At 30.7% G+C, this 24,674-nt stretch overlaps 3 protein-coding genes across 3 annotated transcripts; all 3 read right to left on the bottom strand.

The window, feature by feature from the left end:
* Positions 1–594: 594 nt before the first annotated feature.
* LOC137829439 (putative L-type lectin-domain containing receptor kinase S.5) lies at positions 595–3,794 on the bottom strand. The gene is made up of 3 exons (XM_090305210.1): positions 3,088–3,794; positions 2,030–2,728; positions 595–1,584 (listed from the first exon to the last, which is right to left on the bottom strand). Exons 1-3 carry the CDS (start codon positions 3,581–3,583, stop codon positions 746–748), a joined length of 2,034 nt encoding a protein of 677 aa, XP_090161336.1. The 5' UTR covers positions 3,584–3,794; the 3' UTR covers positions 595–745.
* Positions 3,795–5,750: 1,956 nt separating this feature from the next.
* On the bottom strand, positions 5,751–11,514 carry LOC137830401 (uricase / urate oxidase / nodulin 35). The gene is made up of 8 exons (XM_068637718.2): positions 11,131–11,514; positions 10,155–10,247; positions 8,971–9,046; positions 8,546–8,655; positions 8,233–8,324; positions 7,517–7,690; positions 7,303–7,393; positions 5,751–6,098 (listed from the first exon to the last, which is right to left on the bottom strand). Exons 1-8 carry the CDS (start codon positions 11,335–11,337, stop codon positions 6,015–6,017), a joined length of 927 nt encoding a protein of 308 aa, XP_068493819.1. The 5' UTR covers positions 11,338–11,514; the 3' UTR covers positions 5,751–6,014.
* A 6,075-nt stretch (positions 11,515–17,589) lies between these two features.
* Positions 17,590–20,699, bottom strand: LOC137830400 (glycosyltransferase BC10). Its single transcript, XM_068637716.2, has 2 exons — positions 19,628–20,699; positions 17,590–17,782 (listed from the first exon to the last, which is right to left on the bottom strand). Exon 1 carries the CDS (start codon positions 20,672–20,674, stop codon positions 19,637–19,639), a length of 1,038 nt encoding a protein of 345 aa, XP_068493817.1. The 5' UTR covers positions 20,675–20,699; the 3' UTR covers positions 17,590–17,782; positions 19,628–19,636.
* Positions 20,700–24,674: the final 3,975 nt, after the last annotated feature.

Below are 24,674 nucleotides of genomic sequence, written 5' to 3'. Positions count from 1 at the left end.
TTTCATGTATTAATTTTAACACATTATTATCTAATATGAAAATATCTAATCCATTCATCTAAATTTTTTAAAAAATAAAATATTTCACTCTCTTTTAAAATATTATTGTACTACCGGATGGTCAGATGATTGACGTTCTTTCGACATAGTTAAACCCAAAGAATGAGGTCCTAAAACATTATTTAGCTAGTAATACACCAAATTATCACAGAGCATGATTAAAGCGTGATTTTATCCCCTTTTAGGCCCTATGCGCGGGTCTATGACAACAAGTTTCCAACCAAAAAGTATAAATAATAGAGACATCAAAGTGACATCGGTAACTTTCCAACTCTCACACCTGCATATTCTACTTGGACTGACTTAAGCATCAGAATATCTTTGCAAGTTTTCCGAAAAGACTGAAAGGCGGAAAGAACATAGAATTTAGAATATGAGAAGACCATAAGCTTGAGGGAGAAGAAGTCTTTATAGATGGAAATATTTTAATAATACATATATAATCTAAATATTTTAAATTACATAAGATCTACTCCTAATTTATATAATTATAACACACTTATACAATAAGTTTATGATTTGTTAACTTCTATATAAAAATCACTATCTAACCTCTCTGCAAAATAACTCTTCTAAATTTGAAACTTAAAGGGAGTGTTTGACAAGGTATTGAAGAGGGTGTTTGTGTTTCATAGACAATGACAACTGGCATCTAGTTGAAAATGTTGTCACTGCTGATCATACTTCATACACTGTTGAATTTTGAATGTGATGATGTTGTGGATGATTGAAGCTGTAACTCAGTGTTAGAGCCAGAGTTGGAGGATGATGAACTTGAAGAAACTGATACATAAACTCCTGTTGGCCTCACTCCTGCTAACTGCATTAAAGGTTCATTTGGGTTCTGAAAAATGTTCACAACTTTTCTCATCCTTGGCCTCAACATGGAATCAGGATGCAAACATGCCAATCCAACAATCAATGCCCTTTTAGCTTCTTCCTCATCAAATTTGTTCTCTAGTCGTTTGTCAACACACTCAACCAATGCATTTTCTGCATGCAGATTCCACACAGAGTCTACAAAACTGTTCCCTTGCTTAATCCAGTTTAACCTTTTCCCACATGTGACTTCAAGAACTACCATGCCAAAGCTATACACATCTGATTCAGGTGTAGCTCTCCCTGTAAAGCTTAGTTCTGGAGCCAAATATCCTAGAGTTCCATTGAGATTTGTGGTCACTGAACCTTCACTTTTGAGTAGTCTTGCTAGCCCAAAATCTCCTAAATGAGCATCGTGATTGTTGTCCAACATGACATTGTTAGGCTTAACATCTCTGTGAACAAAAGGGTTTCCACACTCTTCATGAAGGTAAAGTAATGCTGATGCCAATCCTGTCAATACCTTGTGCCTCATTTGCCAGTTCAGACTGCCTTTGCCGATGAAGTGATCAAGGCTTCCATTTTCCATGTATTCATAAACCAAGAGAAGATTCTTGCCTTCAATGCACCAGCCTTGGAGCTTCACTAAGTTTTTGTGCCTAAGACGCCCTATAGTACATATTTCAGCTAAGAACTCTCTTTCACCTGTGTACACAACCAAAGAAACAAAGAAAAACAAAATGGTTAAGAGTAGAAGAAAATCAAAATCACAGGGAGATTATGGAAGGTGTAACAAATCAGAAGCAACTACTTTAAGTAGGTTCAAAATTATGGAATCCATATCCATGCATATAGTTTTTGACTAGTTGGACAAAATGGATTGAAGTCACTTGTTCCTTTTGAATGAAATACAAGTCATAAATCAATCATACCTAAGTAAATTTAAGATACATTAGATTTCCAATCCTTCTTAATTTTTATGCAGCTCAAGTTATCCGTTATAAATGTGGACTTTTTAATCACACTTCAGTTGCCTTCTAAGTTAAAAGAATGAAAATTACTAGAACAGTTTCTCAGTCTTTTAAATGGTAACATTATCCCTTAAGTTGTTGATATACTTTGTTAAGGTGTGTTATTTACCAAAGCATACCTTGCTTGGAAGTTGCTGAAATCTTCTTGACTGCTACAGTTTTTCTAGAGTCTGATATGATTCCTTTATAAACACTGCCAAATGCACCTTTTCCCAAAAGATTTTCCTGGCTGAATTTGCATGTTGCCCTTGATAGTTGCTTGTAAGTGAACACCTTGGGGATATCTGCAGCCTTCTTTGATAGGCTTTCTATATCCCCCCTCCTTTTACCCCTCAAATATCTTTTCCTCCAAAAAGCTATCCAGATAAAAGGAAATAAACATACCATGACAATTACCAATAAGGTCTTGATGGTGCCAACTCTACTGTGTTCAACAGAAAGAAAAGGAAGTGGCACTGATGTGAACACCCAATTGAGGACTTGGTGGCTTTCAGGAAAAGTGTTGCCTGTGGAGGCTGTGAAACCAACATAAATGGAGCTTGGAAGTATGTCAGGTAGATTAATTGAATGGTTAAGGACATTCTTCAATTGGCTTTCAGGGTATCCCACAGAGACAAAAATCATTTTACTCCATCCATCATAGTCAACTTTGACCTTAATGTCTCTTCCACTTTTGAGGTCAATGCCACTGCTATTGAGACTCTCAGATGCAAGTGGATTTGTGATGCTTGTTGTCACTATCCCAATGTGGTTTCCATCTTGTTCAAATTCATTCATGAAAGTGTCCATCTCCACAGCTAGTTGTTGAAAACCCCCACCTACACAACATCATTTTTAGTTTAGACTACAGAAGAAAAAAATGTTCTGTTTTCATTCCATGAATCAAGAGCACAGGATCTTGAGCAAAGTATTAAAACAAGTCTTATTTTTTTGTCATGTGTAAGAAAACACTAACCGATTTCTAGTTGAAATCTTGAATTTGAAAGTATGCTATTATTTTATTTTATTTCTGGGATACTCTTGTTTTCTTCATCATGTGTGCATTTGCAGTATTTGTGCAACATAAAAGTGTTTTCAACTTCTTTTTTTGTCTTATCCAAATATAGGTTGCCATGTGAGCAAAAACAAAACTCCTAAACAAGATATTCAATACATTAAATGAATACATTGTGTTTACCTGGTGTAGACTGATCAAACATGCCAAGATAAGAGCCATTTGGTGAGGGCCTGTTATCATTAGCAAACACTAGTGCCACTCCATCCCCAGAGCCGGTTGAATTTTCTGAAAAAGGAGTGATCCTAAGAGTGAATGTGGTGGAGATAATTGCAGGCCAAGCAGGCACAGGATGAGGGTACAAAACCCTTCCAACATTTCTGGTTGTGTTAGACAGTGTTGAGCTTGAGTTGCTGCTTTGTTGTGGCTCTGGGGTGAGACTCAAATACCCATTGCCGGCAGTGGCTGAACCCATGCAAAGCAGCTCACCATTGGTGCAACTCTCAGAAGTGAAAGTAACAAAGGAGAAAGTGTTGGGGTCAACCACAGTGCTTGCACCAAGTTGAGGCTGGATCAGCAGGTTGAAGAACAACAAAAGCATGATCAACATGGTTGTTGTGTTGTGCATGATCATCCTGAAAGAACTTAAAAGAGTTTTTTCCTTTCTTACTTGTTCCATGTTTGGTGTGCATGTGAATATATATATGTATTATTTGGTGGTGAAGTTTTTCTTGTGTTTTGAATGTTGTGTTGTGTTGTTGTTGTTGAGAGAAGCATTGTGGATGAGCAAAGCCAGAGTAGCACTCTGAGTTTTACTTCACACACATTTGACTTTGGACCAAATATATGCTTCTTGTTGATTTATTTGGAGGGTTGGTAAGTGGGGTCTCACAGGGTAATGCTACATGCAAATATCAGAAAGGACAAGGAACTTTGATACTTCCTAGGAATTTACACATGTTTTGGTTCTTTCCTTATCTAAATTTTGACCCTTAATTTTTTTCAACCCAACAAAAACCGTACGAAGGAAGACAACTTGTGGCGAAAATAAATAATAGTAGTCATACATGAATATTTTAGTTTTTTTTAGTGTATTAATTATTAAGTAAATAAAATTTTAAAAAATTATCAAAATAGATAAGTTATTTCACCATTACTTCAATGTAATTTAGCATAATTTCAATATAATCATATTTGACATGACTTTAATTCACAACTAATTATAAAAAATCATATCACAATTCAAATATAATAAAATAGTGATATTTTTGACACGATTTTTTCACATTATCTATCATTATAATTTATTTTAGTAATTTTTTAAAATTATGCCCATTTCAATACTAACGAATATTTTTACCATTCTTGTAAATAAACACACGAATTTTAAGTATGGATTAAATTATAATATTATAACATTTATAATAAATCAATTTAAAATATTTTAGCACGTTAGTAAATACAGACTTTCAATTTTTAAATTATATTTTTTTATCTATTTTATGATTGTACACAATGACATTCCACCACTTCTAACAAGTCAAATCAACAAAAAATACTTTTCAGTGAACTTCACATTTGTATTGTCTTTTTTTATCTTCTTAGGTTTAATATTATATATTATATCAAACCGTAGAAACTTCACCCTAAAAAGGGCCCTATATTAAATACATAATCTTGCATTATATGTCAAAAACCGATTCCAAACTTCAATTTCATACACTGTCAAATTATTATGATATTCTTACATTTTGATTTATTGCTTTTTTTCACTGTTTGAACTAATTAGTGTTCATCTTTAATCTCTCTCAACTCTATATTAATTATCAAAATTGAGCATTATTTATTAGATGTCTTATCAATATTGAGTTAAGATTAGAGGGGTTATACATGGATGTCATGCATGTCTAGTAAGTAATAATTTAAAATTAATAAAAAAGTTAAACTATAATTACCTTGAAATATTTTTATTTTAAAAAATAAAATAATTATACAATATATAATATTTAAAAAAAAACATTCTAGATTGCAAAATTTTAAATATATTATATCTTTAGAAAATATTTGTAATTTTGAATTACACAATTCATAATCTATTGAAAAACATTATATACTTAAAAAGACATTCTAAATTGTAAAATTTATAATATTTATTTTAAAAGATAAATTTTTAAATTATTTTGCTATTAATATAGGAGTCATATTATCAATAATAGACAAAGACCTAAAGACACAAACAAGTGTTCCTAAAGAACCTATTGATACCATTAATCAATTTTATTAATTACACTAAAAAAATTTGCTATCACCTACAAATTTTAAATATATAGATAAATTATCACTTACATAGGAATGTAAAAAATATAAAAGTAGTAATAGTTAACTAAACTAAAAATATTGAGTCTCTAAGTAAAAAAGGGTGTGTGTGTTAAAAAAAAAAAAACTAATTTTCCAAACGTTTTCATAGAGTGGTTCATTTCAAATCTTTAAAAAGTTCAAACTATGTGCTTAAAGAAAGATTATTCAACCGAACCAAATATAAAATAAAATGATTTGAAAAAAAAATACTGACTAAAACAACTTCAGAGATACTATTCCATCTATTATTCAATATAAAAAATAAAACTTTGTAGTAATATGCAATATAATCGTTATGTTCTTTCTTTGATTTACTCAATGTGACATTAAGCATACCATTATTGGATGTCATTATTTGAACTTACATTATTACTTCATTTATCTCATAGGATGATAACTCTTAAATCATATAAGATATAATTAATTTATATTACTAGTGATTCAATTTTTTTTACTATATATAAATAATGCATGATCATAAAGAAGCATTTCATCAACTTCATAAGAATAACACTTATTTCAGTTTCCATAAAGATCACAAGGAAATTTATTGGAATTTTGGACATCAAAAACTTAGCATTGGTGCAACCTGCAGAATATCCCTCGTGGAAGTTATTCATGCATATTAGTTTCTCCATTAAACAAAACATAAAGATAACAAAAACCAGAATTACATGATGACACGTGCATTAATGAAAATCAGCATCTCTGAGGCCAGAAGGGATGAGCACCACACATAGCTTCTGCAGTTTCTACAGCTTTGACCAAACACGGCTCAAGCTTGCTTCAATTGAGCCATGAGGCTCGTCCGTTGGTAAATAAACATCATCCTCAAACTGCATAACCATCAATATTTGTAAAGTATTTCTAACTTAACCTTATAAAACCGGTTTACAAGTTGAACCGGTTTACAAGTTGAACCGGTTTACAAGTTGAGGTTACCACTTATATACTATGAAATATTATTATCTCGATGTAAGATCTCCAAAAAACACTCCTCCCGTTGAGACCCTCCAACTCATGCATGAGACTATATGTTTATGGGTGATCCAATAGCGACCGACTTGATAAGGTCAGTAAACTCTCATTAAGATAAACTTTAAATGATCATATCTAATACCATCTTAAAGAATGTACTGTTTAACTTAACCTTACAAAACCAGTTTATAAGATGATGTTTACATTCACTTATATAATATAAAATGTTTTTGTCTATAATCAATGTGAACTCTTTAACAGAAGGATCTGAAATATCAAATACAGGTACATGACACAAATTGAACTACCCGTGCATGATAGCATCTTTCGGCCAAACAGTTTTAAAATCTAGTTAAAGAAAAACTACATCAATTTAGAAAGTCTGACTGGGATCATTTGCTGAAAAACAGTTCTGGTTCAAAACAGACCACTTTATGAAAGCGGTTCAATGGTTCTTTGGAAAATCTAACCATGCACTTGCATGAATATGTGTAAAATGGTTAACCGAACAGGTTCACATCAAACCGATAACACAAAACTGTTTTGGAAAAAACTGAACCAAACACTTTATGAAAATAGCTTGACTCAAACTGAACTGTGTTTATAAGAACAGTCTTTTAATCATAAAAATAATTGATAGGTAACTTCTGCAAAACCCATTTTAATGAAATAAAAAGATGATGAATAGATTGTGAAACCTTATTTAATTAGAATTAGATTTTTTTTAAATCTGATTTCTTGGTATATCATATAGGAATAAAACTTCTAATAATTATATATATTTATTGCGATCAGTCTATGTAAAAACTATTATGCGTAGTTTAATACCCAGTTTTATATCTGCTGCTTCTATATTTCTATCTTTCAACACTTTTTAAACAATTGCATCTTTGGAGTGAACAATTGGTACAATTCTTTGAAGTGATGTAACATGGTAAGACTAATAAAAAAAGAGTTAAAATTTCCAAGTGTGTTCAATATTGGGGATGCTCTAAGGATAGTGAATTTGTGTGGTGAACATCTCCAACTTGTGCAAGATTTTTCAGGGAAAAGAATGAATACCTTCACAATTGGACCATCCTTGCTTGAGATGTTGACTGGTAAGAAATGAAGATTTGGCATCTTTAGATGGACATAAGCAATGTCAGGAAATCTGAAGCATAAAAGTATTGTTATTTATTCCCTCTATGATTGAAACAAATGCATTAAACTTGTGGCATTTTGAGGAACACCTTAAGTGTCTGTGAAATGCAGAGACAATAGAGAGACAAATAACCTGTTCAGTGTGGCCTTTGCCATAAGGTAGAGTGTGTTTTGAACAGATGGGCTATAGACTCCCCTGTTTGGTGGCCCAAAAAATGTGTCAGCCAGAACTTTTTTCACTTCCAGATACTTGTCTGTGAAGTATAGTGGCTTCTGAGGGAGGTTGTATAGCGATTCGTACGAATACCTACAACCAAATACAGGTAAAAGAACACCAGTGTTATGATCAATGAGAAAACTTCTCAGGCTAAAAGTCTTTACCTGGATGAATTTGTGTGAACCTCTTTCATTTTACAATGATGAAGTTGTGTGAACTCTTTCATTTTACAATTAACGAATGATAAGAAAGATTGTCTCACCTAACAGCTTCGTATTTCTTGGCGCATAAAGCGTCGGAATTAGTGATCCCATATCAATTAGAGATAAGAGATTTATCATATTCTTCTTTTCTTTTACTTTAATATGGTATCATAGTCACTATCAAGCCATCCATTATATACACGTGAGTTGACAGGTTTCGGTGTGAGGGGGTGTATTGGCTATCCATTTCATGGTATATAAGTGGATGTAAACTTCATCTTATAATCCGGTTTTATAAGTTTAAATTATGTTTAAAGTCTACTTCTTAATATCAAGAAATACTAATGAAATTGTTCATTTTGTGCCTACAGGACTGGTTTCTAGAAGATTAAGGGATCCATTTTAAATTATACGGGGACAAGACTTTACCTCCACAGAGCAGTTACTTCTGTTGCCAAAATCCTTTCGCGGGTATCTGGAAGTGCTGTGTACTTGTCTCTAATGAAATTCTCAAAACCAGACTGCTCAAAAGTCAAAACAAAAAAGAGAAGGAAACCAAGCATCAACTTGTATTTTTCTAAGCATGCAGTTCTTTGTAACAAAAACTATGCAACACATTCCAAAAACCAGTTCTCTAGTATAACATGTTATCCACTTGTTTGTACTAAGAACCTCATTTTGTGACAGAAATTAGAAATACAACACGAAAATCAAAGCAGATGCTTATATATAGAAAGCTTACCTGGGTTGTCTTCAACACTGACAATCCTTCAATACCAGAAGTCAATTGTAGTGAACCAGACTTCTGTAGTATTGCCTCTGTTGTATGCTTCTCAGACCCAAGTGTGAAACCTTACAGAAATAAAACCAAGGACTCAGAAAAGAAACAAACTGAAGTTTATAAGTCAGATTTGTTCCAGTAAATCAAGAATTTATCAATATTTTTTTCAACAATAAGTACTTCAACAAAATGGAAAAACCCAAAAAAATTATTAACTATATCAGTAGTGCCAATAAAAAAACTGCATAATTCAAGAAGCAAAGTGAAAGTTTGAACAGAACAAAGGGTAACACAAATTGAATGGAACAAGGCTAACAAAGGCATAACCTCTCCTGAGAGTACATTCTAAAACAAACAATTTTGAAATGTATAGTAGTTTGACTAACCATGTTGATGAGGTTGACCATCCACAATGACACGCTCCCATGGTTTTTCCACGATATTCACAATAGCACCAGTGACCTACAGAAAAGCAAGTAAGAATTTTCTTTCTACCACGTTTCAAAATGATAAATAATCCTTAATTTTTTAAAATCTCGTTTCAGAAGCAAGCAAAAATAGACAACTGTTTCTCTGTTTTTAGTCTCAATACATGTTAACAATGTAAATTGTTCTTTCCCAATATACTTCCTCACACTCAAAACTATTGCACTTGGTGCATGAATAATATGGTAGATGACTCAATAATGGATTTAGGATAAATTCTTATATCATCTTTTACAGTTTGGGTTTGTAGTACCAACTCAGTCCCACAAAACTAGTGCGGGGGGTGAGACATGACTGCTAATTATATAAACTATTCTAGCCGTACTAGCTGGTACTTGTGTTTTTCATAGGGGTGGCAAAACTGATCTGCCATTGGCACGCCAAGAGTGGACTGAGCCGGGCTGACCCGCCGAAGTTATACGGGCTAAAGTTGGTAATTCATCCTATCATAGGGTGGGTTGGCGGGCCACTTTTTTTTTTTGTAATTTTTTGTTTTAGACCTATTTATTTGGTTGTAGTTATTGATATCAAAACAACAAAATATAAAGAAAAGCAATAAAATTGAATCAAATTTTAATATTCCAATCAGATAAGGTTTAATGTCTAACAAAATAAAGTAAATATTAACAATACTTCAATTAATCAAATGATGTATACAAAAATTCATGTAAGTAAAGTTCTATATAAAACATTAACCATCACCAATTTTGATTCCAGAAGCTCAAGAATCCTCTTTAAAAGTGTCAAAAATTCTAGTCCTACGGGTTAGGTGAACTGGGCTAGTACGGGTCAACGGGTTCAAAAGATTGACCCGTCCCACCTAAATAATGACGGGTTGGTAGGCCTTCGGGCCCGACCCACTTTGCCATTTGTTTTTCTCAATATTTCCAAAAATAAGTTGAACCAAATACTTACATAATGACATTAAAAGAATATGAAGGATGACAATAATTTCAGATAAGAGATGGTTCAGAACAAAATGTTTACCTAAAAACGATTAAAAAAACTACAGGATTAAGGAAGAACAAAAAAAAAATTGGGAGCATAAAGTACAGATACTGATAATAGATTTTCAGCCACCAACCTTCTTGTAAAATGATACAAAGTGCTTGGCAAGTAGAATAGCAAAGTCCTCGACAGAAAGTATATCCGAGCATTCCTTTGCTTTTGCATACACCTTAATTGAACATTGGATAAAAACTAAAAACTTAGAGAACTGAAGATCAGACAAACATATTCCTGTTCTGTATAAATCTAACATTCGAGAAACATGTACCAGAACAAGAAAATAACATTGACATTCATGTATATGCTCTAACCTTGAAAAGTTCAACCTAATTCCTATTACTATGTATCTGGCACAACAGCAATAACATGTTACTATTACAGATGTTTCCCCTTGAATGGTACACTCACTATACACTACATCCTTTGATATCTAAACAAAAAGAATTTTCACAGTATGGTTATCCTTAGCCAAGTGACTATCATCATCAACAACAACAACAACAAATCATTATCTCACTAGGTGAGTTCGCCTATATGGATCACACGACATCATTTGCAGTAAAACATGTTTAACTATAAGGCAATTAGTTCCCAAAAATCACAAGAAACCCCTCATATTCAAATTCAACTAAATGAGTAAACCACTCAAAATAAATCTCAAGCAAGGAGTACACACTCAGATCAAAGGGGTTAAAAAATTCACAACCAGAAATCAATTAACTGGCTATAATATCAGCCCCTGAAGAGCACAACGAATCAAAACTCTAAACTCCACAGACCCAAATGCCTGATATCACTTGCAGAACAAGATGCAAACAGATTCAGATTCTCTGTTTCTTCTTTCTCACAAATCTTTCCACGTAAACACTCTTCAAAATAGGACAAAATATGTGAAAATACAAACACTTTTTTCAAAGAATACAAAGCTTTGATTGCTCATGCCCTTCCAATAGAAATCATCAATCAGAACAAGTACAAGTTGCAGTCAAAACCAAAAAAAAAAAACAATCAGAGATACGATTCGATACTAATAAGGTGGCAGTAGTTATTACCGTGTTTTTCATGGTGTCAGTGGCAACGATGTCAGAGTTATCATCGCGGAGATACGAGTTGACGCAATCAGAGAAGAGAGTAATACCTACGCGCCACTCCACAACGAAGTGGCGACCCTGCGGCGTCCTCCACACGCGCGCAACTCTGACGCGCTCTTTCCCGTGCCTCTGCTCAAACTTGAACCCCTCCACAACTTCCTGCGCCATCTTTTCGGAATAAACACTGTTTAGTTAAGTGAAAGAGTGAGTGATTTTACGCTTTCGAGTTTCACTTTATTTATACTCGCGCGTGTTTCGCGTGAGGACACGACCATCTTTGCCTGTTTCACCGTAACTCTGTGTGCGCGTTACATCATCGTCCAAACAAATTCCAAAATTTTCAATTTTTTTCTATCAACAATTTGGTCTTAACTTTAACGGGATTCGATTTCTTCCGTTAATTATAATTGGTTAAAAATTATATAATTAAGAGATACAAAAGTGAAATTAGAGACTAACGTTTTTTTAATTTTTTAAAATTTAATTAATAATAAAAAAAGTGTACTTGAAAAATGTGTTAGAATTTTCTCCTTTTTCTGTGAAATTGTTACGTGGCAAGAAACCTAATTTGAAAATCATGGATGTGTCGTGATGTTACTAGGATGGGATAAGGACGTGCAGATTTTAAAGGTAAGATTTTTAAAATAAGTTAAAACTCAGTACGGCAATGAATATAATTTATATGCTTATTGTAAAACTTTATGTTATGAATTATAATAAATTTACTATTTTTGTAATAATTTTACTCTACTAATTGGTATCGGACGAGTCAGTCTCAGATCTGTTGACAATAATAACAGTTATAATAGTGTCGGAGTATCTTTTTCAGATTCACCACTAAAGAACATCCATAACAAAAGAAAGAAAGAAAAAATAATAAGAGACTATTAACGCATAAACAATTATACAAGACTCATCTTTATTCATTCAATTACATTAACAATAGTAATCAAAATTATAAACTATATTTAAAAGTATAAATTGATGTTTTAATCATTTAGTTATTAATTTATAGAATAATTATCATCTCTAAAAAACAATTTTTTCTATATTTAGATTTTAAAGTTGTTTGTAGTTGTTTTTTCAATAAGATCTAACTGGTTAGAAAGTCACATAATCTAAATTGATTTTACCTTTATCAGAATTTAATTTGGTGTAAATTTATCCTTTATTCTAAAAAATTTCAACTTGTGTTTTATAAGTATTTTCGTATGTTCAATAAATTGAAAATGTTATTATCTTAATTAGTTTAATTTTTCATATGTGTTTTGATTAGTTTGGTGGTTTAGAGGTTTTAGGATATTTTTATTTTTTTTCCACGTAGTTTAAAGTTACTATTACTTGTGAAGTAAAGGTAAAAGAAGTTGAACTATATTCAACAAAAATTTGAAAATGTTTAAATTTGTACGTTGAATTGTTGAGATTCAGCTTGAATTTCATTCCATGGACGGTATTGTTTTGTTTAAATTTAAGTATTATGCAATAATATTATTAATATTAATAAAAATTAATAGTCATAATAACAATACTGCTAATAATAATTAATAATACTAACAATAATATTAATATGGTCGTTATTGATATTATTATTATTATTATTATTATTATTAATTACATTAATAATATGTAGAAAAGATCGATGTGGAAAGTGCTATCCCCAAAAGAAGTTAAAAGAGGGGATGTGGAAAGTTAAAGGTAATCCATGCAAATCCAACTATTAAGAATAATCTCAACATTTCAATGTCATCAAATTTTTATGGGGCAAAATAAATATTTATGACAGAAACTTTATGTTTTAAAATTAAGAAATAAATATATATATATATATAATATAAAGGAATGGGGATTAAGGGCAATTTTTTTCATCTAAATATGATTAATAATGAAATTAGTCTTAGTGATTGATGTTGAGCCAATCCATCTAAATTTTCATTCACGTAATTAGTTATAGTAATTAATGATTCAATCCATATTATCTTCTGATTTATTATGTTTTATTTTTAGTGAATATTATGAAATTGAAAAGACTCATTCAAACAAGACTCTCAAAGAAAAATATGTTATAAATTTATAAGTGATAAATTATCTTCTATTTTCTTATCATTCCTCTCTTTATACTTGTATTTTAGAAGAACGTTTAATTAGTATAATAGCTAAATATATGCATGAAATTTTTGCTTTTGAAAAAAAAACAGTTTTTTCTAAAATATAACTATTAAAAAACAACAAAATAAAATTATTATTTGTTCAAAATAATAATGAAAAATTAACAAGTTAATTGTTTTTTTAAAATATTAACCTATATAATTTTCAAATAAAAATTATAAAAATTCATACTCAATGGTTTGGTTAGGTTCAAGGAAATATAAGAAAATTAGCAAGTTATAAAATGAAATAAAAATGGATTGAAAAAAGAAGTGAGAGAGTATGTCACTTTAAGGTACTCTTTAAAAATAAATGAAGTTTTTGTTTGTATTTAACAATTCATGGGGAAAGAGTGACAATGTGAGAAAATAGAAAATTTGGTTCTTTGGTGCACTCTACTGATTTGCAGGGAAAACCACAATAAAAATATGGTTTTACAATATTATCCTTTGCTTTTTCAAATAAAACACGTCATTGAACAATACTCATATTCCATGCAAAGAAATGTAATAGAGATTCCCTAAACCTTCGACGATGATGTATGTCACGACCTAGGATGTGGAAGTGACATTTTCACGTGTCTTCAAAATTTAGAATCCTAAATACATCCATAAAGCTAAATAAGATTAACTAATCATATGATTGATAGTTAATTAGTTTTTAACTAAAGAAGTTACATGCGCGACTCCTTTAATTAAGAAAAAGATAAATGGTTTATTCATTAATTTTATGATTTAGTTAAGGAATTAGTTAGAAAAAGTATATAGGTTACTCCAAAGGATAAGGTGGTGCATGCATGCGTGAAGAGAAGCTAGAAAGAGTTCTAAGGATTACATGTGTTAGTTATAAACTATTCATGTGTTTCTCCCTATTTTAAAAGGTCTTCCACCATGTGTTTTTTTATAGTGACTCTTGAACTATAGAATATTACAAGAGAATCGAGAAATTTTATAATTCAAAAGTTTACGAAATTAAGTGTTTCTTAACTTCTTTTTCTAATTTTTTTGAGTATTTATCGTTAATTTCCCTTAAAAATTATTCTTTATTTATTTTTTATCTTACTTTGTTATATTTATTGTATTTATTTCTCCTATATCCTTTTCTCTATCTCAACATGTTCTTCTTCTTCATTATTTACATAAAAAAAATTAGTTAATAAAAGATGAATATTCCTCTATGATAATTCCTCTCCTATGAAAAGATAATACAATTATCCAGTTAGTACCTACACCTCTTAATTTTACAACATAATCCACTCTTCAGACACTTCTAAAATCATGATATAAAAGTTAAAGTAGGAATTCCTCTTATGTTGTTGAGAAAAATAACTAAAACATCTAGTTTATGCAATTATATTTTATTCATATAACTCAAATAGATACTTATGTCTTTATTTGTTTGGATGATAGAGATAGAAGAAAAAGAAAGAAAAGAAGAGAAAGTGAGAAGAAATGACTGGAAAAATTGTAGTTTATTTTTTTGTACAATAGAATTTTTTATATATTTAAAATTTGTAAAAAAAAAATTCAAAAAAAATTTATATAACAAAATTTTAAAAATATAAATCAAAATTAAAATAAAATATTATTCTAAAATTTTAATAAATAAAAAATTATATTTCAAAATAAAATTATTTATTATAATAAAATTATAAATATAATTTAGAAAGAAATGAGGAGTTATATTTATTCATAATCCCCAATTTTTTTACTACTATTACATTTATAAGATATAAGACAAATGAAAACAATTATGATGTAAAGTAATTACGTAATAAAACTAAATTTTGTTCTCACATACACATTATTCTGACATAAAATTCGAGAGATAACATCGTTAGGGTCGATCACCGAGGTATTGTCCGTTTTGGATGTCGGTGTTCCGTTATAGCTTTATCCTTAAAAGACATATTGGTGGGTTTGGAGAAAAAATAGTATATAAATTGTTATTGACCTCGACTCCTTAGCGATGTAAGATTATCGGAACAATAAATATAATACTTATTTATCAAAAATAGTAATAAAAATTCTAAATTAAAATTATGAAATAGATAATATATATACACATTAACAAAAATAATGTGAAATATGATAGGTTATAAACATCCAAGGATGATAATTATTATTAAATAAAAAAAATAAGATGATATTAGAAGCACCTCACTAACACCACTTGTTATAAAATAAACAAAAAATAAATAAGGTTAAGAGATATATCATTAAACAAAAATAATTATAAAATAAAATGAGATCAGAACACCTACAAACATAGTACAACCATACCTATTTTTCTGAACTATCAATCCCAACTAAACTTTCAACTAATCTTTCCAGAATTAGATGGTCTTCTTTGACCACCCATCTAGTTATGATGTTCTCAAAGATGTAATTATTATTTATTTTAAAAACTAGTTTAATTCCTCACTACAATTTTATGAATTAAATTACTTGGTATTCTTTAATTTTCGAAACTATTTGATTATTTTATTTGTTGTTGAGACAAATTTAACTGTATACTTTAAATTTGTCTTTAAATTTTTCTCTCGTAAATTTAACCCACAATTTTAATTACATAGATTTCATCAATAATTATGTTTAATATGCTGTAACTTATAAGTTTTTGTTTTATTATTCTGCCATTGCTTTTGTTTATTTATAGAAAGGGATACGAAGGAGTATGTTTACTGCAAATACATCTTTTTTTTATCAGATTTATAAAACAGAGATTTTTTTTTTCTTCTTGCTCCATTATTGATCTTATGAATCTTAGTCACCGAAATCTTCTTTAGATGGATTACCATATTCAATATGGTATAAGAGTAGGTTAAAGCCTACTATGCTTCTATTGTCCTTTCTTACTTTTTCACTATATTTCTTTGGCTCATTCTTTTGTTTCTTAAAGTTTTTCTTTCGACTAATTTCTTTTTCAATTTTAGGTTGTGGTTCTTTCTTCCTTCTTTTCTTGAAACAAGGAATCTCCACAACCAAATCCCATAAGATAAATCCTGCAATAAATCCTTTGACCCCTTATTATCTGCATCTCGAAGAAAATTCAGAGATGATTCTTGTCTCACCTCAACTTAGTGAAACCAAGTACCACTCATGGAGTAGAAGCATGCGTCACGCGTAACCTATGAGGCATGAAAGAGATGTAATATAATGATATTGTCTTTGATAACTCGCACTCTCTCGACACAGATAGTCAAGCGTCACTTACAGGTCCTTTGGAAAGACTTAAAATGAAAATTTCTAAAAGGGATTATTTTAGATTTTCTTACTTGCAACAAGAGATCGAATAACTCAGTTTTACACTAATTTAAAGATTTTTTTTTGAAAAGAGTTAGAACTCGTAAGACTCACTGTGTTTGCAAAACCCTTGCAGATATTATTTATCCAAAAGATAATGCAAAATATATAGAAGCTGAATACGTGACGATCAAGATTCAAGTTTAACCACAAAGTAAAGTAAACTAAAAAAGAGTACAAAATTTAACCACAGTTTAACTGGCATCATAAAGCATACAATAAAATTATGTAACCCTTTTTATTCTTTCCACAGAAAATAAAATCCCACTTTCTTCTTCTGTCCCATCCTCAAAAACATCTTTTCATGCACATTTGTCCTCTTCATCAAAAACTCACCTTTTCACTTCTTTTTCCAATTTCACCAATCTTATTTTCCACCAGACGACACCACACCGTTATTAAATATTAATTATTTTATCTATTACACTGTAATTTTTAAAATAAATAATCGATTTACCTAAACTTAAATTTAAAACTTTATCCGTTCCCTATATCTTTTGTTTATATTATATTTACTCTGAAGAGTTCATAATTTTAATTCATTTCATTTAATACTTTACATTATTTAATTCACTCAATTTACAATCTACAATTCACAGTTTATTTTATAATTTATTTTTATTTTAATTTTCCACTCATTATTTTATAAAGTCAATAACTCTAGTACAATCAGATTGATTCTGCTTAAATTTAGGAGTCCCACCCCCACATTTCGCCTTTAGGCCCACTTCGAGTTGATTTCATAGTTTGCTACATATAAGAGTTGGCTCACGATGTGAACCAGTTTGAATAAGAGATTTTTTTTTAAAAAATTAATAAAAAATATTTATAAATATAAATTTTGAATATTTTTGTATATATTTATAAAATCCCACTGGAGAGACAAAAAAAAAAAGAAAGAAAAAACTGAAAAAAATCACAATTGTCTGTTATCTGTGTTGCACTCAGAAATTTGAAAAGCACAGCACAATTGTTAAAACTTTGCATTAAGACTTTTAATAATATAGTTCTCAACGTTCTACCATGTGGCCTCCTTTGGAAACCATTTTGCCTTTCTATGCCCCTGCTCTGTTCACAAACAACCTTTACAATTAAAGAAATCATCTTCTGTACACACATTTGCATTCAACATCAACACAACCCTCTCTTTTTCCAAAGATGCCCTGAAAATCAATATAAAACACAATTTCACATGAGAGAAATGGTCAAAGACTGTGGTTAGATCCAGTATTTAAGGTATATGCACAGATGTATATTATATCAATCACTGCCATGAAGTTCACATTCTCAAGCACGTGACCGCAGTACAGAATTTCAACCATTTGACAGTATTACTAGTATACAAGTGAATATGACCAAGACAGAAAATATGCTCTTTTTAGATGCTGCAAGTTGCTAGTGATCTATCCAAAGATTTGGCCATATCCTGTAACTGTATGTAGGACCCTTCAAAGATTACAATTGGATAACTCATGAATTGCTAAGATGACTTTCAACTCATTAGAAGATATTATAGAGGTAATAAGTGAAGCCAAAATGTCAATAAAGATACATTCTAAGGGTTCCTATAGATTGTATTGCAGAGAACATAGATGCATGTGTTTCTTTTGTGAACTTAGTGAACATAGAACATAACTCAAATTCGTTCTATGTATTTTTTTAGATTAAGAATTGATCTTTATCATGTAAATAAAACTAAGAGAGTATGGTCCACAAATCTGGTTCATCACTCAGATTTGTGCATAGCTGTACTAAGATCTAGTAATGATGTGAGGCAGGAATAACTAGGGAGAAAGTGACTTGTATGATACTATAAAATGTTTATGTGAGGTTCTTATTTATCATATCATGATAAGACCTATGTTACCATCACACAACTTTGTTCATGTTCAAACAAACTGAAAGAAACCTTACATTATGAGGAGAAGGACCAAATCACAGACCATATCCAGATGCAACATACAGGTGTTGAACATGTGAAAACTTTTAGGTGAGTTTTAAATGATCATCTTCCTAATCAGATATCTGCTGATGTTGAAGTCTCCTAAGTGTCTTTTTTCTCTTATAAGGGTTAGATTATTACTTGGCCATAAAAAATGCTCATTCATACCTACTCCATCACTGATCCAATACCTCAATCACAACAACAAAAACACTTCTTTAATCACAACTCAATTCAAGTAACAATATTATTGACATGACTTGCTACCCTATCAAACTACAATATGCAACATTCTGAATCACTCCAAAGTAAGTTCATAAGCACAACCATGAAAGCACCATAAAACTAAAATGGTTTTGGCTCTAACATATTTCAACTTTGATAAAGATTAACTCCTTCAAGAGCTAAGTAAGCTGCTATACCTTGTAAACAAAGTAAACTAATTTTACATTAAAAACCTAAAGCTTTCTAGGCCAATTAATATTAAAACCAATAATTCTCAATGGTTACAGCTACCCTATTCCAACTAAATAAAGTTTCTCACCACTGTGGACCAAATAGATTAGTGGCGTGAATTTCAATATCCTAATTAACATTTCACAGTTCATCCTACTAGTAGGTAGATGACCCCTACCTTTCCCTCTCACAAAAATGTCAAAAGTATAAAACACCGAAAACCAAAGCCCCTAAAGTTCGAAAGCGACATCACCACCACAAACACTGTCCAATATTCTTTACTTTTTCTGCATAAATCTTCTAAATAAATTAAAAATCTTTTCTATTTTAAAATATGAATTTCATAAAATAGTTCTACAAGAGTATACATTATAATTTCCTTTTACTATATTGAGTTATATACTGTAAGTATAATTGGGTTATAAAATTCATTTTATACTTTTCTTCTCCATACATTATAATTTTGTTTTTCTGGACACCAAAAAAGGGTGACTATGTATTACCCTTTATCTTTTATTCTACAAAATGAGATTTTTTTTTTTCTAGAAAAAGCAGTGACGTCACCACAGAGTGTGTAGAAGCAGAAACCAGAAAGCGCGCACTCACTTACCACCTCACTTCAATCCCGGAAAATGACGTCATCGGCCATATCCATCAGCGGTTGGAGGCACTCCGGCGCAAACTTCCTCGCGAAGAGGTAAACATAGCTGGAGTTGGAGCGTCTCAGGCGGTGAATAAGCTCCGGCGAGATTTCCGGCGCAGTGTAGGTATGGGGGTGACCGTCCCAGGAGCCGGTCCAGTTGACCCGGGTGAGGGTGAACCCGGTAGAGCCATTTGGATCCTCCATGGAAAGGAGCGTGGGGAAGTAGTGTTCTTCGGGGTAGCAGGGTTCTGGGGTGAGGCAGGGGAGGCGGAACTTGTTCCAGAGGCGGAGGTCACGCACGACCAAGCGCGCGTGCCGGCGGGTGAGGGTGAAGAACTGGGAGCCGACGCGGAAGGAGGAGAAGGGCACTTCGGGGAGCATGGGGGGACGCGCGAGGTAGCGCGCGTGGAGGTTGGGGTCCTCGGAGAGGATCTCGATGAAGCTGCGGTGGGGAAAGGTGGGGTTTTTGAAGAGGTAGTTGTGGACGAAGGGGAGGGAGTGGAGGGGGATGCAGTGCTGGGAGAGGAGAACGAAGTAGAGGTTGAGGGGGTCGTGGAGGAGTGCGGCGGCGATGAGGCGGCGGGCGGCGGCGATGAGAGAGGGGGAGGCCCGGGAGGTGGGTTTTGAAGGGATGAAGCGGGAGCGGGGGAAGGGGCCGCCGGGGGGGAGGATTGGGGGGTGGGCGTGGATATAGATGTTGAAGAGGTGGGTGTGGGAGGGGGAGAAGAAGCTTTCCCAGAGAGGGAAGAAGGTGAGGTTGGTGTTGGTGAGGAAGAGGAAGGCTACTTTGGGGGTGGAGGAGAGGTGGGAGGTGGTGTGTGGGGCGGCGGCGCGGCGGAACAGGGCGAGGTCGTCGGCGTCGGGCGGCGAGAGGAGGAGGTTAGGGGAGAGGAAGAGGAGGAGAGGGAGGGAGAGGAAGAGGGTGAGAGAGAGCAAGAGTGGTGATGAAAACATTGGTGAAAGATAAGAGAAGAGTGTTACTGTGTGACAAAAAACAAACCTTTGGCTTTTCATTTTCTCATTTTCATAGATTCTTCTCTTCTCTTCTCTTCTCTTCTTTTTCACCCTTTTTATTTTCTTTACCATTTTTAAAGGAAAATGCTTTATTACAATAATATCAAGAGTGTGTCACTACTCCCTTTAATGTTAAATTTTCATTAAAATAGTATTTTATTCCTAAATAGTTGTTATTTTTTGAGGTTTTTATATAAAATCAATAATGTAATAAATAGTTTAACTTTTTTAGGAAAATAGTCACTAAACTTACTATTTTATTGTTTTTTATTCTATTTCATGATAATTGAGGGAACATAAATTAATTAAATATTAAATAAAAATATTTAATATCATTATAAACTCTAAACATGATGGAGAGCTTTTTAGTATCTAAAATTTATCATATTTTACTTCTTTTAATAAATATATGTTATGAAGAAATTAAATATTTTTCAGCATCTTTGGATAAAGTAATATAGAATAGGAGGTGAAATGTTGTTATCTTTTGCATGAAAAAGTGATGAAAGAAAGAGAAAGTAGAGCACAAGGTGAGCCCCAAGAAAGAGAAAAAAAATGGAATTGTAGGTTAGAATTAGGTAATTTACCTTTTTACCCCTGTGTGTAAAGGTTTAAATTTAGGTATCTATTATTAACTGAATAGGTGAGAAAATGAGGGCTGAAAAGGAAAAGGCTATATAATTGCCATAATCTATTATGTATTAGTGAATAGTTGATTTTGGTACCAAATGGCATTATTTTATATTTTAATTAAATATTTTATATGTTATTGTCTTTTAAATGAATATGATAGGTGTAGGATTGATCCAGTTATATTAAAATCAAACAATATTTTATATATATAATCTGGAGGGTCTTATTTTTAATTTAGGGAAAATGGTCTTTTTAATAAAGGTGAAATCCAATAAATTTGTTAGTTTTAATGAATTTAGCAAGTCCTATGAAAAAGAAAATGTAGGATGGTAGGTTGTTAATGGTGGGTGGAAAATAAAATTGGTGAAATTTGATAAAGGGAGTGAAAAAGTTGTTTTTTTTATGAGAATAATTTGGTTTACCTGCTAGTTTAGTGTTCAATATTTTGATTAATCTGTTTCTTATTTTTTGTTTTTATCAAAATATTAAACATCAAGATAATTTATTATTGTATCAAAATTTAGATTAACTCGATTATTAGATACATATACATCTATTTTTAAATATTTTCTAATAAGAACATAATTTAATTTTTTTACCAAATTTTGAATTTAAATAATTGGTAGTTAAAATTTTTATAGTTAATTATATATAAATTTATAAACTAATTTAGAAACCAAAAATTATTTTTCTCTTTAATTTAGTCAATTTTACAATTAAATTAGTTTTTATAATGAATTTTTTGAAAAAATATATTTTTTAAAATGATTAAGATTTAAATGTATTTCTATGTTGTGATGCATATATACGTTATTTTTATATTCCTACCAAGATAATATTTTTCCTTTACTTCATGAAGCACAGTTTCAAAATCTTCCCAATATAAGTTTCGATATGATTTTTTTACCAATATTTAAATATTATGGTGGCATAACCTTTTCAAAAGGAAAATCCTGAAATTGATTATTTCAATTTATTGTCTTCAAAAATATCTCATGTATCTATTATTATTGAAGAAGACAAAATTTACACAAAACTAAAATATCTCAGTAATAAGAACGTGTGAATATAAATTTCTGATTAAAAAGTATTTAAGAATAAATAGTGTGTCTAATAAGATTATGATTGTATTTATTTCTAATTTTAAAATGCTCTTAAATTTCAAATACATGAATATATATTTTCTTAACTATATTTCGTTGTCTCGTGAAAAATCAGTCCTCATTTGTTATTTAACTCAAAATATATTAATTAGTCATTGTTAGAAATCTTTTATTTTTCTGATTGTTTCAAGTCTTTATTATTATAAAAGCACATGTCAATATATGGTTATTAATTGTAAAACAATACATCATGAGGTAAACTTGTAGAAAATTGTTCAAATATAAAATCTCATCATTTTGAATATGCAAAGGTTATGTTAAATACATTTTTTTTATCTAAATAAAAGTATTAAAAAATTCCACCCATATGATCAAAGTACATTAGGCATCAAAACTATAAGTTTGTTTCCAACTAAAAACAAAATGTAGTTAAATTTTGTTCAACCCTAAATTCAAGTTCATAGAGTTAATTAACTATTAGCAATTTATCAAACACATATCATGCATCAAACATTTTAAAACATAAGAAAAATGGGATTTGTTTAAAAAATAATTAAGAACACAATTAAATGAAACTAAAACAAAACTAAACCCAATATAATTATGAATGAGATTAAATTTTAAAAAAAATATTTTTTACTACAATTAAATGATCAATTATCAGTGGTTAAATATATTTTAAATTGATTAATATGACACCAGGTGAAACTCATACCATGAATAGTACATGGTGTGATAGTACGAAGAAGATAGAAAATAGAAAAAAAATGACAACCCCAAACATAAAATAATACAAGAGAAAGCACAATTTAGTAAATTACAAATATTGTTTATTTAGTTATTTTATGGGTCATGAGAGTCTCATTGATCCATTTAAAATATTTGATTTGAGATAATTAGATGGAGATTGATTAAACTTATAATTATGAATCCAATTACAAATGTTTCATCATATTTTTGTATGAAAAAGTACAACAAATTTAACTCAACTTTGTAAATATAAAATAGCAAGAAATTCTAAGGACAACAAATCATATATTCAGTTCGAAGTCCCAAATGTGAAAAATCCAACACAAAAAAAAAAAGAACTAAAAATAACATATATAGCAAAAGTTATCCTTCAAAGAGTACAAAAATGTCTTATCATATTGAAATACAAAATTAAATCATTTATGCAAAACAAACCCATTTTATTAACAAAAGACAGGAAAAGGGGAAGCAAAATAAAAAATAAAAAATTTGGAATCACTAATAAAGTTATAAATGTCTACACTAAATATTTGTTATCATTTAGTTTAAATAACATACTCTAAGCATCTAACACAATATTACTATTATTTCTATGCAAGTTCTAATTCATTAATAATAATTTAACATCCTTAAATTTATTATCAAAACTCAACATGCAAAAATCATAATTCAACACCTACATTCAAATATTTAAACAATGTCACTAAACTACTCTTTTTTTTTTACCTTGGATTCCTTGTAATCTAAGAAATTTGGATATTGAAGAGGAGGAACTTATACTCTACGTGACAACTCACACATGGAAGACTCTTTGAGTAATAGAATAATGTCACCTAAAAAAAAACCAAAGAGTTTAATGCTAAAAGTAAAATTAGTACCCAAGAAACTTATCTACACATTCTTTTAAAACAGAAAAAAAAAACTATTGTGAGTTAAAATTAGCCATACACAAATGTTTTTTAATAATACAAATATGTATAGTTTTCCTAAATTTATTTTAAAGTTATATGCAAGTTAACTTTAATTTAAAGAAAAACAAATATTTTTTTTTACAATGATCAAAATTAAAGGTAGACTTCTTTCTTCTTCTTTTTACAATGTAAAACTTAAACGAATAATTGATATGGTTTTTTCGAAAACATAAGAAACTAAATATAACAAATAAACCTTTTTTCTAACTCCATAAAAGACTCAGAGTTTTTCTTCATATTAAAAACGTTCACAATAATCTAAAAAGTAGGAGTGTTATTTTACGATGCATAAATGAGAAGAGGAGCACAATTATTATAGGGTAAGTGGAAAAGTATAAATGAATAAAATAATGATGTAGAAAGAGCCTATGAGAATGCAAAGGAACAAAAGTAAGTAAAATAGTGACCCTCTATAAGCATAGATGAGTGTGAGTTCTTTTATAAAGGGTGAAGTTGTGTTCTATTCTTTTGGTCCCTTTTTGCTTTGTTTGAATAGAGAAGTGAAATGGAAGAAAAAATGGTGGGGAACCACAAAAACAAGAA

The sequence above is a fragment of the Phaseolus vulgaris genome, chromosome 7 (assembly GCF_051622355.1).
Source record: "Phaseolus vulgaris cultivar YP4 chromosome 7, ASM5162235v1, whole genome shotgun sequence".
Classification (NCBI taxonomy): domain Eukaryota; kingdom Viridiplantae; phylum Streptophyta; class Magnoliopsida; order Fabales; family Fabaceae; genus Phaseolus; species Phaseolus vulgaris.
The sequence above is the reverse complement of the archived record's forward strand: the minus strand, read 5'-3'. Positions and strand labels throughout refer to the sequence as shown.